At 45.5% G+C, this 18,883-nt stretch overlaps 1 protein-coding gene across 3 annotated transcripts in view; it reads left to right on the forward strand.

The window, feature by feature from the left end:
• The window catches only part of GNB1L (guanine nucleotide binding protein (G protein), beta polypeptide 1-like), a 79,630-nt gene extending 62,235 nt beyond the window's left edge, over positions 1 to 17,395 (forward strand). For all 3 annotated transcript variants that reach the window (XM_015410118.1, XM_015410117.1, XM_015410119.1), the window contains 3 exons: positions 1,381 to 1,479; positions 7,754 to 7,969; positions 16,547 to 17,395. In XM_015410118.1, coding sequence (XP_015265604.1) covers positions 1,381 to 1,479; positions 7,754 to 7,969; positions 16,547 to 16,813 — 582 coding nt within the window. In that variant the 3' untranslated portion in view covers positions 16,814 to 17,395. The remainder of the gene's footprint in view (positions 1 to 1,380; positions 1,480 to 7,753; positions 7,970 to 16,546) is intronic.
• Positions 17,396 to 18,883: the final 1,488 nt, after the last annotated feature.

Below are 18,883 nucleotides of genomic sequence, written 5' to 3' on the forward strand. Positions count from 1 at the left end.
CGAAACCCAGCTTGTACTTCTGGCAGTTCTCTTTCCACGTACTGCTGAAGCCTAGGTTGTAGGATCTTTAGCATGACCTTGCTAGAGCGTGAAATGAGTGCAATTATGCAATAGTTTGAACATTCCTTGGCATTGCCCTTCTTTGGGATTGGAATGTATACTGACCTTTTCCAATCACAATCCTGTGGCCACTGTTGTGTTTTCCGAATTTGCTGGCAAATTGAGTGCAGCACTTTAACAGCATCATCTTTTAGGACTTTGAATAGCTCAGCTGGGATACCATCACCTCCACTAGCTTTGTTGTTAGTAATGCTTTCTAAGGCCCATTTGACTTCGCATTCCAGGATGTCTGGCTCAAGGTCAGTGATTACACTGTCATGGTTGTCAAGGACATTGAGGTTCTTTTTGTATAGTTCTGTGTATTCTTGCCATCTTTTCCTAATCTCTTCTGCTTCTGTTAGGTCCCTACCATTTTTATCCTTCATCATGGCCAGCTTTGCATGGAACGATCCCTTGATTTCTCCAATTTTCTTGAAGAGATCTCTAGTCCTTCCCATTCTATTGTTTTCCTCTATTACTTTGCATTGTTCATTCAGAAAAGCCTCCTTATCTCTCCTTGCTGTTCTCTGGAAATCTGCATTCAGTTGGGTAAATCTTTCCTTTTCACCTTTGCCTTGTGCTTTCCTTCTTTCCTCTGCTATTTGTAAAGCCTCATTAGACAGCCACTTTGCTTTCTTGCATTTCTTTTTCTTTGGGATAGTTTGCCTTGGATTCGGACCGAGATCGGACTGACACTGAAGTGCCATTTAAATCCTTGCTGGTCAAATGCTTTTATTGATATTGGGTTGTTGCTCTCTGTTCTGATTGTTTTATTGTAGTTGACTGTGTGTGTGGTTGAGGGGATGAGCCGCTTCATGTGCAGGAAACGTGTGATACAATTCTTTCCAAAGAATGAATAGATGTGTGCCATTGGGGCTTTGTGCAGAACTGCCACAGACGATATCCCTTCAGTTTCACAATCTCTTGGGGCCCAGCAGTTACTATGTCTCTGTTTGTGTATATGTGTGTGTATTTTGTACACACACACACATTCACACACTTATGCATAAATAAATGAAATGCAGCAGCCAGCGTCTGCTTCATGCATCCAGTGAGACGGACCCGAGTCTATGCAGGTTAATGCAAATCTGTTACTCTTTAAGGTACTGCGGGACTCCTTTACTTAGCACTTAAACCTTCCTGAGATTGTTCATGTTGACCTCTCTCCATCCCCTTCTGATCAACGAAAATGCTTGTACCAGCCTTTTTTGCAAATAACCTCAAAAGACTCAAGCGTCTCTCTGGCACCTGGTCAACCAAACTTGTTTATTTTAATGTCAGGTTCGGGTTTTGGAGCTGCCATCCAAGACATCAGTCTGTACCTTGAAGCCAGAGGCCGATGCCAAACTGGGCGTGCCCCTGTGTCTGAAACTGTGGCAGGTAAGCCAACGGGAGCTTGCTAATTTGGAAATGCTTCCCCTCTGATTCATTTTTTTTAAAAAAAATACGGAGCGCATGAATCATTCCTCAGTCCGGGTCTTGTTGATAGATTGTCAAAGGCAATCAAGTAATTATCTCATTACGGGTGGGAGGGAAACGAGAACATCCTTGGCCTCACTGCCAGAGCTTTCCAGATAATACGGGGTGTTTTGCCAACGTTCCCTGCAAAGCGTAGCGTGGCCGTGTTTGTGTGCACCTTCTTCATCCGTTGAGAAGAAAGTGAGTCAGACGCACTGAAGATTAATGTTGGATCGTCTTTGCACACCATCCAACTGATGACAGTCTGATTGATTTAACGTTCCGAGGTCTAGGCATTCATCACGGCACTGCTGAAGAAACGAGAAGCTGAACCACCGGTCCATCCATCTACTTCAGTATTGTCTACTGTGAATGGCAGTGGCTGTCCAGGATTACTAGTATCTGGGAGATCCAAGTTCAGATCCCCACTCGTGCCATGGAAGCTTGCCAGGTGATGTTGGGCCAGTTGCTCCCACTCAGCCTGGCCTACCTCACAGGGTGGTTGTGAAGATAAAATGGAGGAGAATGACGTAAGACACTTCGGGTCCCCATTGGGGAGGAAGATGGGGAATAAATGAAATAAACCAATAAGCGGAGAGGAGTCTGTCCTTGCTGTTCTCTGAGATGCTTTAACGGGGAGATGCCAGCGATTAAGCCATCTGCATGTAGTGACTGTGCGAACCTGCCAAAGGGAGTGACAGGCTGGAACTATGATAACTAAAACATACAATTAACAAAATACTCTTTCACAGGCCTTGTAAGAACATAACAGACAAATGTCAAAATATTCTTTGAGCTCAAAAACCATGTAATCCGTAGTATCACAGAGTGGTATTTGTTTCTTATATTCCTAGATGTTCTTGGCCTGGGGTGCAAAGTTTGTTGATGGTTATATACATATATATATTTATCTGAACACAAGAAGAGCCCGGCTGGATTAGACCAGTGGTCCATCTAGTCCAGCGTCTTGTCTCACACAGTGGCCCAGCCAGTTCCTCTGGATGTCCAACTACAGGGCATAGAGGCTGAGGCCATCCCCTGATGTTGCCTCCTGGCTCTGGGATTCAGGGGTTTAGTGCCTCTGAATGGGGAGGTTCCCCTCAGTCACCATGCCTTGTTTGTCCCCCCTTTTTTAAAAAAATGATTGCATGGAATGTGAGTCTTTCCTCTTCTGGTGGTGTGAGCAGTAGTCTAGAGAAATCCCCAGCAGAGCAGGGGAAGGAAGTACCCCTCCCCCACCTGTTTCAGATCAGAGTTCCTGTTCTGTTATTTTCCCTACTCTTAGCACTGGGACCTGTTTTGGAGGCTAGTGTGGTGGTGGAGCAACTAGAGTGTCTAACAGAGCTCTGGCCATGAACTTCGTTGGTTGACCTTGGGCTCCTTGCTGCCTCTTAGCCTATTCCATAGGATCGTAATGAGGATAAACGGGAGAACCGTGTAGGTGGGCCTTGTCTGGAGACGTCTGAGGATCACAACCTACATGATGTCCTGGGCAGACTGATTCAGACATTCAGACAGTTGCTTGGGAGCTGTTTCCTGACAATATAGCCCTACACACCACTCCGCTAATGTCTAATGGGCAATCTCCACAGGTTTGGTAGGTGAGGTGGTTACTTCCTACTTGAAAGTTGGCCGCTTCCTAAGGAGGTGAGCCTGGCACAGGCCCGTAGCGACAGTGGGGCTTTTGGGGGCTCTGCCCCCATTCTTAAAGGCGCGGCCTCACAAGAATTTCTCCTGTAAATGCTTTTTTCAGTCATTTAAAAACATTTTTTTTAAAGGAGTGTGCTCCTTTAAGCAGAGTGGGGTGCTGTAGTTGACTAATTCCTGCACTGAGCAAGAGGGTTGGAGTAGGTGACCTCTAGGATCCCTTCTAACTCCGTGTCAACAAACTGGTCTCCTTTAAGAGAGCTTTCCTGCCTAAGTGTTAGCTTTCTTGACTATGGAAGTCATCACCCCCACCTGCCGGCTCATTATCGGAATTGTTGCTTAGGCTGGCAGAAGTGATTAACTTGCAGCAGCTGAGAACTGTCATCGTCAGTGGTTGACAGCTTGCAATTTAGAGATCTACCCTGGTAACAGCTTTCTTTTGGCTCAATGGCTTTTCTTTCTGCACTGAGAACTTCAGCCCCACCAGAAAAAAAAAATGCCCCACAAGCCACAAAATCCTGGCTACAGGCCTGCCCTAGCATAGAAAGAACCACATTGTTCGCCCTGTTTGTCGTTTCTCTATCAGAAGCAGTATGAGGGAGGCTATACCACAAAGGGTCAGTTCCCATGGTGCCCGGCCTTCCTCTTCCTCCTCCTCCCTCATGACTCTCTATTCCGGCTTTCACCCGTTGCTGCTTCTTGGTCTCACCGCTTCAGTCACTCACGCCTAACCTCGCAGCAGCACCGCCAGGGAACCAACAGCTGCCTCTTCTTGACTGGAGCAATCTTAATCATATCTTTGTTTTGTGAAAAGTACTCTTTTAATTAACACTTTATCATGTATACAAAGTCATTTGGAAGACTGTCAAAAAAGGAGGAGAGTCGCCGTCAACTTGGCAGATGTCACGTCTTACTGCAGTTTATATAAAGTGCTTACTGCGTTTCCAGTTTCTACATGAATCCCTGTTTAAAAAAAAATTTTTTTTTCCCTTTCACCATTGCACAACACAGCTCCTTGCCTGGTGGGAAAATTAAGGAAAGATGGTTCTCGTTTATGTAAATCAGGCCCCTCCTACGTAGCTATAACAGGAGAGTATGCTACTTTTAGAAGACTGTGTGTATATATCCAATCTGACCAGATTTTGAAGAAGTACTCCTTAAGTGTCTAACAAGGACAGCAGGTTAAATCTGAAAAGTTCCCTTAAACTGACGAAACTTCCATCCATACAAGTTCTATGAACGGAAGTTTTGTTTCTCTCACAGAAAATAATGTAAAGTATAACAGTAACACAGCGCAATCGTTATATGAACAGTAGTCTAAAGTTTGACACCCATAAAGTCCAGTGTCAAGAACACAGGCTAATTCACTGGCCCTTCCCAAACAAGCAAGTTCATTGGTCCATTCGATGCAGTCTTGAAACCATGGGGAGCTTCTGCTGGAGACCTTGTGGAACAACTGCCAATCAGAGCAAACAACACTGCTTTAGATGGACCAATGCACATGTTTGTGCTGAGTCCGACCGTTGGTCCATCTTGCTCAATGTTGGCTATGTCTGCTACTCTCCATGATCTCAGCCAAAGAGTAATTAACATACTTCTTCGCCCAAAGAGTAATTAACATGTGGAATTAACTGCTGCTAGAAGTGGTGGTGGCTACAAGCACAGATAGCTTCAAGAAGGGATTGGATATACATACGGAGCAGATGTCCATCACTGGCTATTAGCCACAAGGTATAGATGGGACACTCTGTCTGGGGCAAGTGATGCTCTGTATTCTTGGTGCTTGGGGGGGCAACAGTGGGAGGGCTTCTGGAGTTCTGGCCCCACTAGTGGACCTCCTGATGGCACGGGGGTTTGGCCACTGTGTGACACAGACTGTTGGACTGGATAGGCCACTGGCCTGATTCATCATGGCTTCTCTTATGTTCTTAAAGGATTTCCTAGCCCTGGGTCTGAACTTGGGGCAATTCCGCTCCTAAAGCATGAGCTTGTATCCAGTGTTCCCTCTAAGCTGAGTTAGTGTGAGCTAGCTCACAGTTTCTTATCCTCCGGCTCACACATTTTTGTCTTAGCTCAGGAAGGATGGCGCCAGTCCAGACCAAACTAATTTATGCAGTAGCCAAATCACCTGCCTGCTCACAACTTTAATGCTGATAGCTCACAAAGTAGAATGTTTCGCTCACAGGACTCCACAGCATGAGCTTGTATCCTTGTCAGGCAGACTACTTCTGATTCAGTTCCATGCTGTCCCCAGCCTGTCATTCCATCTGTTGACTAGTTCCAACAGTGGGCATTTTCCCAAGGCTAGTTATACACAGGGGAGAACATGGACCTTGGGCCCGATAGAGGAGGGGCAGCCGAGCTTAAAAGCAAGTGCTCAAGCAAGGCTGTTTTCTTTCCCAAGGAAAGTTCTCACCAGCAGGAACCTCACTTCTTTTTTCTGTTACTGTAACTGCCGCTAAAATGTATAGTTTAGCAATGTGAATGTGAGATTAGTCTGAAAGAGTTACGGAGGAAAATGAGGTGCGGGATTATCCGGAGCAACAAGTAACAGAGCTCAAAAAGCTTATATTTTTTAAAATCTTGTTCTAGAATCTTTACAAGATTAATAAGAAATACATTTGGAAACCACGGCCATAACGATGAGCGTGCTCTGCTGTTGAAGCGCAGTAGAGTCTGGGGCCAAGTTGGCTGGCTTTTCTCCCTTTTTGAAAACCATAACTGGTGTTAACAGGCGTGTGTTTTTTAATTTTCTTTTATTAGGGCTTGGAGTCTTCATTCGATCACCAGCCTTCCGATTTACGGGGTCATTATTCTTTTGCCGCACAAAGACGAATATTTCCCTTTAAGTGTGACATGTAATCCAGTAAAGTTCCTTTCTTTGAGTTATTTCAGAGGCTTAAATAAATTAGGTGACTGCCCAGGGTGTCATGCCCTTTGGCCTGTGACATCATTAATCAAAATATCTCTCAATTGGTTACAGTCGGACTTGGACCTGTTAACTCTTTGGGACCTAACTCAGAAGCTTTTTTTAACTTTTTTGAGTGTGGGGGGGAGAGTCTTAAATGGTATTCGGAAAGATGCTTATCTTGAGCATTTTGTTATCTTAAGGGGGGAAAGGGAATATGTTATGAATGAGAGAAGCTAACAAGCTGCAGGGTCAAGCATGGTTATGGGTATGTGGGTATGGGCGGGGGCGACAATGGGGAAATTTCCCTACCCAAATATTTATTTATTTACTTATTTGACTTATATCCCACCCTCTCTGCAAGGCAATCTCATGGCGGCTTGCAAAAACTGTATAAAACAAGTAAACAGAGAATTCATTTACAGTTACAGTTACGAATTCATAAAATCACAAAATATTCCCCTGCAGGACATAAGCTCTAAGAAGCTTGAGCAGGCCAGTTTCCGTGTCCCTCCTATTTTAGTTTTTATTCCTCCTGTAACTGATACTTAACTTATTCTCAACATTTTCTTCCTCTAAAGCTTGCTAGGTGCCTCATCAGACTGTTGCAGGGGGAGGCAGTGTTCTTTCAAGCATGCCTGAAGATTCCACGGAGTGTGCAGAAACCTCTCCCTTACCAGTGACTTGACTATGAGCCTCACTATTACTTGGAACTAGCTGGGGGAAATCACAAAAAGACTAAGGGTGGGGGTGGGGGGATTTGGACTCTTTTCCCCATTCAAGTCTTCCCATTTTGTAAGGGGCTTGCAGGTCATTCCCCACCCCCTCTGCTTCGCCCCACCTTCAATTCTCAACTGCTCTCAACATGCCATGCAGTGTTCCCTCTAAGCTGAGTTAGTGTGAGCTAGCTCACAGTTTTTTAGCCTCCGGCTCACACATTTTTGTCCTAGCTCAAGAAGGATGGCTCCAGTGCATACTAATTTATGCAGTAACCAAATTGCTCGCTCACAACCTTAATGCCAGTAGCTCACAAAGTAGAATTTTTGCTCACAAGACTCTACAGCTTAGGGGGAACATTGATGCCATGTCTTCTGGTGCATGCTCAGTCCTCACCAGGCTGCCTTGGGTTTTTCCGCTGGCTTCCTTTCTGGTTAATTTATGAAGATATATTTTTCTGCATGCCTGAGCAACATGGTATTGCTGCGTTTGAGCTTGCCATGAGCTACCCACTTCACCGTTACATGTAACGCCGGATAACCAAAACCCAGACTGTGAATAAACATACTGAGATCTTGAGACGGTCAGCGTTAGAATGTTTTAATTGTGCAGGTATAATCTTTCCAGTAGCCTTTTCCTTCCCTGAAAACCAGCCTACATATCAAAACAGGCTTTTGAGTATGATAGCCCTTTTGGATATTCACTGGAGTGAGAAGGGGTTGGGAGCACCAGGCACTGATCTACAGTTGTGCCTTTTGGAGTCTTGCATGCACCCTAGATTGGCTCGGCAAGCTTGGACCCATTCGGCGGGTGTCGCACAAACTGTTCTCATTGCCCATACTGTGTTTTTTCCATCAGCCCAGCACTGGTCCATCCCTTCTGGCACAAACTGTTCTCATTGTCCATACTGTGTTTTCCCATCAGCCTAGCGTTGGTTCGTCTCCTTCCCTTCTGGCTGGCTACGAGGATGGGTCACTGGTTCTGTGGAATTTGTCAGTGGGGAAAAGCCTGAGTCGACTCGCATGTCATCAGGAGCCAATCATGGCCCTTGACTTTGACTCGGAGAAGGCCAAGGGGGTGTCGGGCTCGTCTGAGAAGATGCTGTGCGTCTGGAGGCAAAATGAGCAGCAGGACCTAGAGGTCAGTGCCGTTGCCCTCTCTGTGCCATTTGTTCTGTTTTGCACTAAACTATTTCGATAGACTGAAAAAATATTTAGTCATGAAGTGCAGTTGTTGCAGATCCCGTGCTGATTAATCACAGACTGGCTGTGATCCAGGAGAGGCTGGCTATAGGTGCGTATGCTTTTGAACCTGCAAGACTCTACTTTAGATCTTATAGTACTCAATCCCTAGCTTATATTTCTAAATAGTGTGACTTTGTTGTTGGATACGTTATGATAATAGGTGTGCCGATCATATGACATTAAAGCTTTCTCTTTCTCTCCCAGGTATGTACTCTAGCTTTCAGGATCTTACGTTAGGAAAATGGGACTTATAGTTTTGAAAAATGCAATCTGTGTGGTGATACAATCCCTTGTTTAGAAATTTGATTCTGGATTTTAAACATCAGTATTGAATTCGAGCAAAGGGAAAGGTATAGACACACAGACATCCATTTTTCTACAGTGACAAGCAGTAATAAAGCATATTCAGTAGAATAACTACCACACAGAACAGAGGGCATAGGAAAAAAGGAGAGCAAATATTTCAATTCAAACAGTGTCAGATAATAAAGATGCTACAATAACCAACATTTCTGTATTAGAGCAAGTTTCCATAATTGTTGATACAAGGGAAGCTATAGGCTCCCATCACTTAGCAATCTCCACTGAGGCTGCTATTAGAAATGTAATCACTTGGTGGGCCATGAGGAATTTTAGGAATCCACAGTTTGGAAATCCCACCTTTCATCCCCAAGGTCTTCCCTTCCAGGGGTTCTCTTAAGTACTGAGGGGCTTGAAGCAAGCTGATTCCCCCCTCCCCTTTTCTTTAGCTGATGCTTGGCTGCCCTCAACATTTCATACTTTCTAGGGCATATTTAGTCCTCATCAGTCTGGTCTTTGAAGATCTTTTTTTCTCTTGATGAATTTACAAATACTTTTACTAAATACCCAGGGAGTCTGATTATGTAGAACCATCTGCCTTGCTTGAGAAGGGTCTGTTTTTGCATCTTTCCTCATTCATACTGGAACCAGCCAGTCGACTATTACCAGGATGTCGTTTACCACACTGGCAGTGGAATCCTAAACAGAATTACAATCTACTAAGAACTTAGAAAGGTGCAGTTCTGTTTAGGATTGCACTGTGTAACTCAACTGTAAATAAATTCAGCAAAGCAAGTTTTAGATCTGTATTTTATCGCTAATCTTGAGATTTTACTAACTTCTGGGAATATCTGTGTCCCCAAAACTATAAATTAAGCTTTGGGCCTGCTGCACGTGGTAAGATGTGCCTTTTGCAATCCAAAGTCATTCCACACATTATGGGGAGGATTCTTTTCTAATTCTCAAGGTCACATTAGAAGCATACCATAAACTTGGGGACTATCTTTGAATTTAATTTTCATGTGCATGTCACCATTTTTGGAAGATAGCAGCAAACAGCAGTTAATTGACTAACTGCATTGATCAGCATTTCATTCTTCCTGCGAAACTGCTGCTTTCTGATGCTGGACACTTGACAGGCCTTGATATATGAACAAACATCCTGAGAATTTAAAGCTTTTCATCCCCCCCCCCCTTGCCTCTTTGTCTCCAGTTTCATAGAATTCTTGGCATCATAATTTTATGATCATTGGCATCATTCTACCTTTCACCTTTCCCCCCTTTTTTAGCATATATATAACATAGTAGGGAATTCCTTAATGTGTTTATGCCTTGCACTTTTCCACCATCAGCTAAAGATTACTTGTTTCCAAGTAAGGACTGAGCCAGGCATTGTTTTTAATGTTAATTGGTTACTTATTTAGTGCACTCTGGTATTTAAAGGATAGATTTTACTGGGATTTTAAAGTGTTTCATTACTATCAGTTTCTATAGTTTCTCCATTGCCTTAAGCACCTCTGTTTGGAATGGCAACTAAAATGTGATAGATAAATATGGGATCTATGTTCTGTATTATTGCGTATTACTTATACAAAAAATAAGCTTTGTTTTTAAAGAGCCAATTTGGTGTAGTGGTTAGGAGCGCAGACTCTAATCTGGGAGAACCGGGTTTGATTCCCCACTCCTCTACATGTAGCTGCTGGTCTGACCTTGGGTCAGTCACAAGTTCTGTCAGAGCTGTTCTCTCATGAGCAGTTCTCAAAAGAGCTTTCTCAGCCCCACCTGTCTGTTGTGGGGAGGGGGAGGGAAAGGAGATGGTAAGCCGCTCTGAGACTCCTTTGGGTAGCCAAGGGTGGGGGATAAATCCAATCTCTTCTTCTTCTTCTGTTGAAACTCACAGAATGGACTACATATTGCTTTAAATGAAGAAGAGGTTAATGTCCCAACTTGTACATTCACCTAAAGTGGCTCCTTTAGAAGCATAGTAGGGAAGCAGTAACTCTTCCCTTGTAACATTAAGAACATTAGTAGAGCCTGCTAGATCAGACCACTGGTCCATCTAGGCCAGCACTGGAGGCTCCTTTCACCAGGGCGCGTAGCCATTGATGGACCTCTCCTCCATGAATCTGTCTAACCCCCTATTAAAGCCATCTATGCTTATGGCCATCACTATCTCCACTGGCAGTGAATTCCACAGTTTAATTACATATTAAGAAAAAAAAGTATTTCTTATAAAAAAAAATTAAAAGTAAAGAAGTCTTTCCTTTTGTCTGCCCTGACCTATATAGCCAAGCTAGCCCAATCCCATCAGATCTCGGAAGATAAGCAGGGTTGGCCTCGGCTAGTATTTGGATGGGCAACTTCCAAGGAATACCAGGGTCGTGATGGAGGGGTAGGCAATGGCAAACCACCTCTGAAACGTCTCTTCCCTTAAAAACAAGTCTAGCTTGCCACCTTGTGGTGTATAACACTAAAAGAGCTTCTGGCTGCCAGACAATCCTAGGATCTCCTGGCTGTACTACACACACTACCATATGATGATAATCATTGTTATTGATGACGATGTTATTTGTCCTGAACCTGTTTCCCAACAACTTAATTGAGTGCCCCTGAGTTCTAGTATTATGTGAGAGGGAGACCCCCAGGCATAATTTTATAAACCTCCCTTTAGCCATTTCTTTTTCTTGGCTGAAAAGTTCCAGACTTTCCAGTCTCTCACCAGGACTACAATAATAAGTGCCTAATACTTTTGTTTTCCTCCTACACTGAGCCATCTTGGGGTCACCCAGTTAAAATTTTTAAACCATTCTAATGGGCTTTGGATCTTTGGTCTGAAATTTGAGTCTTGGGTTGAAGTTCTTTGGACAGACCAGGCTGTAATAGGAAAGGGGGCTTATTAATATGAAAGAAGGGCAGGACCTTCTCCGCCCCCCCCCCTTTTTTTTTTGGAAAAAGAGGAGCCGGAACTCTCAAGAGCGATGTGAAGTTTTCGATCCGTATACTGAGAACTCACGAACTTTTAGACATTTTTAAAATAATGTTGCCGGTTCCGGAACTCTGTTCCAGCGCGTTCCGCCAGAAAAAAGGCCCTGAATGGTATATATACTGTTTCAGTTGACCAAAACAGAGAAAAAAGGCCCTGAAGAATGGTGTATATATACTGTTTCAGTTGACCAAAACAGCTGCTTCATTAAAACAGCTCCTGAGCTAATTGCACTTGGTGGTGGTTGTGAAGATAATGACACCAGATGGTAATTCTCACTCTGTAATCTATCCATCGATTTTAAAAGCATCAGTCCCAAGAGGTTAAGTGGTACTTCATTAGGGGCAGTTCTTGCAGTGTCAAAGAAGCCGCACATGGGTTGTTGGTAAAATACATAAGAAGGTGAGAGCCCTCTGTATTTCTGTCATTTCCACAGTGCCTAGATAGTGCCAGTCTGCAGTGTGGATAAACTAACGTAATTTACATTTTTAATCACAGTTAAGACTCTAGTCCTGTGCACGCTTTTGAAAGAATCACTTCTAGTGAAGTCAATCGGACTCCATGGCACTGAATCAAATGTTCTGGACAGAGGGCTGCCGTGTCAAATATTCCCCTCATGTGAAAAGCTCCCTGCAGGTGGAAAGTGAGCCTGCCAGGAAGAAGCGCTGTAGCCTAGCCTTCTCCATGATTAACTCTTTGCACAAGCCAAGAAGAAGAAGAGATTGGATTTATACCCCACCCTTCACTACCCAAAGGTGTCTCAGAGCGGCTTACAAACTCCTTTCCCTTCCCCTCCCCACAACAGACACCCTGTGAGGCAGGCAGGGCTGAGAGCTCTGACAGAAACTGTTCTTTTTCAAGAACAGCTCTTATCAGAACTATGGCTTGCCCAAGGTCATCTAGCCAGGTGCAAGTGGAGGAGTGGGGAATCAAACCCAGTTCTCCCAGGTTAGAGTCCGCGCACTTCACCACTACACCAAACTGGTTCTCAGTTTTTGCCTCTCATATATGTGACCCCTCTCCCTGAAATAGTGCAGACTTAGGAGAATAGACCATATGTTTGTTTTCTGAACCAGCTGCATTTGAGGGAGATGACTGCCTGCTTCCTGACCTCTGTACGATGGTCTTGCTGGTGACCAATAGGTCCCTGTCACACTCGTAACCAGTGTTCCCTCTAAGCTGAGTTAGTGTGAGCTAGCTCACAGTTTTTTAGCCTCTGGCTCACACATTTTTGTCTCAGCTCAGGAAGGATGGCTCCTGAACAAACTAATTTATGCAGCAGCCAAATCACTCGCTCACAACTTTAATGCCAGTAGCTCACAAAGTAAAATATTTGAATCACAGGACTCCACAGCTTAGAGGGAGCATTGCTTGTAACGTATCTCAGTTTTGCTTAAAAACCAAGTAAGAATCTGAGGGCAAAGTAGCCTGACTCACAACACAGTGGCGCATATCGTGAGCTAGGGATATTCTCATTTTGAGCCCTTTCCAAAGTTCAGTGACCTTGCTTATTGTACTTGATGGTGGCTGGTGTCTTGATAATAACAGCCCTTAGGTATGGTTGTCCTGAATGGTCCCTGTCCTTTTTTCGTTCTTTCTTTCTTTCTTTGTATAACATTGGCTCGGGACCACTTTCCTCATGGCAGCCCTCCCTGGTCCGTTGTCTCCCCAATGAAAGCACTAAAAACCACTCAAAGACACAAATACATGAAGTTGTCCTCCTCCACCCTCTCCCCTACTGGATTAATAATCCAAACCAGATGGGGCTTTCCCTTGACATTCCATGTTCCTGAGGTAATGATGGTGTTTGAAAAACCACTCAGTGGCACGTTATTTTTACTCCGAAGAGTTTCAACAGCTCCGGCACGGCAACCGAGTATCCAAAGACATGACGCAAGAGCGGCACAGCAACTCTGTTTTGGGTGGCACCGTTCCAGTGTGCAAGTGAAGAGCCGGGGAAGCCAGCCCCTCTGATCCCCACGAGGTTCGCCGGAGCCTTCATCGGTCACTTCCAAGACTGATGGGGAGGCCGCCCGTGTCAGGGAGCGAAGGAACTGGCTAGGCTGAGATGATGCCGTTTAACGGGTAATGGTTTAGGTGGAGCGTTTGCATGCCAGAGGGTTCCTCGGGTGGCTGAACAGTCATGGTTTGGCCCAGGTGCTAAAGAGCTGCAGGTGTGTTTTACTGCACAGAAAGCCGCCGCCAGCAGACACCAGCTTTCTGATGCATGGTGAGTGAAAGGAAGAGAAAGCCGCCTACAAGTTAATGCCCACACAAAGCGGCCTTATACTGAATCAGAACCCTCGGTCCATCACGGCCAGTATTGTCCATGCAAACTGACGGTGGCTGTACCAGGTCTCTCAGGCACAGACCTTTCACGTCACCACTAGATCCTTTTTCACTGGAGATGTTGAGGATCAAACCTGGGACCTTCTGCATTCCAAGCAGATGCTCTACCATTGAGCCACGGTCCCTCCCTTTTTTTATGTTTTTTTTATTTTTTTTTCAATTTTTAACAATTCTAACACTTCAAACAGTGAACAATTAATCTTCCAATTACATTCACATACGGTCCCTCCCTAAAGTTAAGCGAGCAACACATATTAACCCTTTGCCTCACGCACTCGAAGAACAGTGTGGTATCTTAAAAGGCCACCTGTCCCCACGTGCACCCCACATGGCCACTCTGTTCTTCCCAAGAGCTCTGGCTGTTCCATCTCAGAGGGAGGTGAAATCGGTTTAGGCCCATTTGCCACCCTTCTCGGTCGCGCAGCCCCTCTGTCTTTTTGGTGTGTTAATCAGTACATTTGGGTGTTGCTCCTGATTTTATTGTAGGTTGTGGGCTTCAGGCTTTTAACTAATTTTATTTCTACTTCTAAGAACATAAGAGAAGCCAGTGTTGGATCAGGCCAAAGGCCCATCTAGTCCAACACTCTGTCACACAGTGGCTAAAAATACCAGGTGTCATCAGGAGGTCCAGCAGTGGGGCCAGGACACTAGAAGCCCTCCCACTGTTGCCCCCCCCCTCAAGCACCAAGAATACAGAGCATCACTTTTTTTAAGTGCCTTTTTTTTAAGTGCTGCTTTCCACTGCAGTGGTCGGCTAGTGTTTCGATGCTTTTGGTTGTCGTCATCTTAGATTTGTTATGTGTGTATATACATTTTGTAAGCCGCCTTAGGGGAGCTTTACTGATAGAAAGGCGAGATATATCTTTCCAGAATAAGTAAGTAAAATAAAAATAGTTTTAGAATGTTTTGAGAAAGGGACTCCCATCGGGGTTCCCATTATGTCTAAAGAATGCCAAAGTACCTTTGCCAATTCTGGATATTTATAATTTTTTTGTTTCAGCTCTGTGCTTTGGAGCAGCTGGGTGCCTGTTGAAGTAATGTTTTGCATTTATTTATATTTTGTTTTAATTTTTAAGTCTGCTTCCTCCCCCGAGACAAAACATTTTAAATGCATATACATTTAAAAAAAAGAAAAGAAAAGAAAGATGAGCATCGCACATGTTAAGACTTATAGCTCACCCCCTCAAAAGCCAGTCGTGGCTTTCCTTTTGTAACGCTTTGGCCTGTCAAACTGGACGTGACTCTTATAGTCTGCCGATCCGAATGACTTTCCCATCTGTGCGCAAGGAAGGAGAAACCAGCCATGTGCCCCTTTCCCCATAGAGGCAGTCCAACTGGGCTTTCTCCATGTCAACCGTATGTCTTCCATTTAACTTCCCAGTGGCATCCACAGCCGGCCCAGTTGTGAGACAGACTAAGGGTCAAACTTGATAAGACAGAGAGTCTTCTGGTGTCTCTTAAATGTGAATGTCAGGCGTGTGCAGCCTTTCTTTGGATCAAGACCGCACAGGGGAGAAAGGGGCACACTAACTCTTCCCGTGCTGGAATTCTGTTATCCTAGAAAGGGGGGTAAATATAGACCGGGTTGTTTTTTTTTAAAAGGTACTAACAGTTTCTGTGGGTAAAAGAAGAGTTACAGCCTCTCAGTTAGTTTTGAAAGGGAAAGCCCCTCCTTGGGCAGAAAATTTGGGGCCGAGACTAAAGGCAAGACATTCTGTCCAAAATACGTGCTCCCAGCCTCATTGGCTTCAGGCCTTTACGGTGATGGGATGTGGGAGCGCCACCAAAGAAAGCTTCCCGTCAGTCATGGTACATGAAGGTTTCTTCGAGCAATGGCCGCAAGGAAGCTGGTGGCAGTGAAGGTAGGCAGGGTCCTCTTGGAGGAGGAAGTGGCCGCTAAGACCAACCCTCCCTCCCTGTGATCAGCTGATCGCAGGGAGGGACAGTTTGTGTGGCCGCTTCCTCCACGCAGTTGCCCCCACAGCAGGGGAGGCCAACGCAGTGACTCTCCCTCCCCACCAAGGTTGCCAACTCTGGGTTGGGAAATACTGGGAGATTTTGAGGATGGAGCCTGAAGAGGGCATTTGGGGAGGGGTGGGACCGCCGCATGTATTTTTATTTTTATTTATTGTCAGATTTTTACCCTCCCCTCCCCACAGAGCAGGCTCAGGGCGGTACAGGGCCATAGGATTCACCCTCAAATCAGCCATTTTCTCCACAGGGAATATTTTCTGGAGTCTTGTAAAAGCGGAAGATCTCCAGGTCCCACCTGGAGTTGGCAACCCTACTCTCCACTTGTTCAGTGAACATGAGAGCCAGTTTGGTGTAGTGGGTAAGGGTGCGGACTCTAATCTGGGAGAACCGGGTTTGATTCCCCACTCCTCCACTTGCAGCTGCTGGATGACCTTGGGCAAGCCATAGCTCTGTCAGAGCTGTCCTTGAAAGAGCAGTTCTTGAGAGAGCTCTCTCAGCCCCACCTACCTCACAGGGTGTCTGTTGTGGGGAGGGGAAGGGAAAGGAGTTTGTAAGCCGCTCTGAGACTTCCAGTGAAGGGCGGGGTATAAATCCAATCTCCTCCTCCTCCTCCTCTTCTTCTTCTTCATCGTCATCATGTGGGGCTGCCCTGTACCCCAGGCTTGTATCCTGAAAGAATGAGAAAGCAGCCGGGGACAGGGAAGAATGGCAGTAGATATTATCTTGTTTGGTTTGCTGGCATATTTTTTCCATACGTGACAGCAACTTTATCAGGAACGTTTTTTTCCCCATCTTTCTTCTCCAGCTGCAAGATCTAATCATCCCCCAGATTGCCGCATTCAGCATCTTATCCCATTTTCTTCTCAGATGCAGCAGACATGCCAGCTCACCAACCCTGGGATCGCTGACGTGGCCCTCCGACCCGACAAGAAGATTTTGGCCACCGCCGGCTGGGATTACCGCATCCGGATCTTTGGCTGGAAGAAGCTAAGGCCGTTAGCCGTCCTGGACTACCACACGGCAACGGTCCATTGCGTGGCCTTCTCGGACCACAGTCAGTCCAGGGAAAGACTGATGGCAGCGGCCTCCAAAGACCACCGCATCAGCGTCTGGGCAATATATAATCAAACATGAGACAGGCCTGGAAAATTGGACACCAGGCCAGCGAACATTTACAGTGAAAGTGTTGAAACACGATAGGGCTTAGCAGCTCTTTCGTAAGTGCCTCTAGCAGCAGCAACACACTTTGGAAAATGTGTGTGGGGGGGTACATTTAATAGTAGCAATGCTTTCGTGTAGCCCTTTGCTTACATTATCTCGTTGCCGTCCCTGTGACGGGCCTGTGAGATGGACCCCACTGTTCTTTCGGTGTTGCTGGAGAGAAGGGTGCTGAGACTGGGAGAGACGCCCAAGGCCCACCTTGTGAGTTCATTTCAAAGGGAAGATTTGAACTGGGGGCTCTCTAGCTCACAGCTTAGCTGCCACAAACCATGCAGGCGTCTTTTTAGACTCGGTGGTACCTTTCTGGACTTGAGGAGCATATATTGTATCTGGGCTTCAATTAGTGTCGTTTTAAATAATTTCCAGGCGCCCTGGAGGGATCTGACTCTCTTAATTCTGCCTTTTAACTTCCTTCTGACTAGTCCCCTTATTTTTGCAAAGTTCCCCCCTTTTGAAATCCCAAGGGATTGTTTTGGGCTTTGGGGGCAACTTTCCCCTGACATGAATGCTGATCTTGATAGAACTGTGGTCACTGTTCCCAATCGTCAATAAAGCAAACTGTGGAGCGGATGAGGAATTTATTTATTTTTTTCCTTTGCTTCAAAGACATTAATGGCTGTGTACAGGGTTTCCTTGTCGTACTCCTTTTCCAGATAATGAAACTGAAGCTCAAATACTTTGGCCACCAAATGAGAAGGGAGCAATCACTGGAGAAGACCCTGATGCTGGGAAAGATTGAAGGTCAAAGAAGACGGGGATGGGCGGCAAAGGATGAGGTGGTTAGACAGTGTCATAGATGCAACGAACATGAAATTGAGCAAACTTCAGAGGACGGCGGAAGACAGGAAGGCCTGGCGTGATCTGGTCCATGGGGTCGCGAAGAGTCGGACTCGACTGTGCGACTGAACAACAACAACAGGGTTTCCCCTCCCTCCCTTTTAATCCTCACAGAAGTGCTGTAAGTGAAGTGGGGAGAAAACAATCGACCCAAAGACTGCCCAGTGAGCTGTGGGGATTTGAATCTGGGCCCTTAACAGTGCCACCTTAAGCAGAGTCACACCCTTCCAAACCCATTGACTTCAGTGATCTTAGAAAGCTGTAACAAACAACTCTACTTAGCATGGTGCTATAAACCACATTAGTTCTTTATACATAGAAAACTAACACGTCAGGGAGAGAAGACTGGGCTAGACTTAACAAAATTTGTGGCAGGTTGTGAGTTTCCGTGAATCAGTGCTCACTTCTTCACGAAAGCTCCTCCCCTTCCACAAATGTTGTTAGCCTTTAAGGTACTACTGGTCTCTTGCTCTTTTCTACTGCTACAGGTGGGCAGCCGTGTTGGTTTGATGCAATAGAACAAAGTTTGAGTCCAGTGGCACCTTTAAGACCAACAAAGTCAGGTGTGTACAAGAAAGCTGACACCCAGGCCAGAATTAAACTTTGTTGGTCTTAAAAGCGCCACTGGACTCAAACTCTGTTCTGCGGCTGCAGACAGACTAACAACGGCTACCCATCTTGATCTAAGACTAGGCTAGAATCTTTTCTTCCTGAAATGCCAGTTTTCAGTCTGCAAGGATTGAGTTGTTAATATGGGCAAATACTCGCTCGATGCAAGCAAGTTCAGGCATAGAGAAAGTGACTAGTCAGAGGACACCTTGCGAACCTCAAGCCTGCATGAGAATTTGAATCTGGATCTCCCTGTTCTAAGTGCAGCTATCTTGCCACCCTGCTTCGTTAACCGGAGGGGAAGCGTCAGCCTAACCTGGATGCCCCAAGTTAGCCCGATCTCGTCAGTTCTCAGAAGCTAAGCAGGGGCAGCCTTGGTTAGTATTTGGATGGGAGACCACCAAGGACGTCCAGGGTTGCTGTGCAGAGGCAGGCAGTGGCAAACTACCTCTGAACGCCTCTTGCCTTGAAAACCCTACTGGATCACCATATGTCAGCAGCCGCAACTTGACAGCATTTTCCACCATGTCCGTTGCA

Source organism: Gekko japonicus, unplaced genomic scaffold, assembly GCF_001447785.1.
Source record: "Gekko japonicus isolate JY-2015 unplaced genomic scaffold, Gekko_japonicus_V1.1 scaffold490, whole genome shotgun sequence".
Taxonomy (NCBI): Eukaryota; Metazoa; Chordata; class Lepidosauria; order Squamata; family Gekkonidae; genus Gekko; species Gekko japonicus.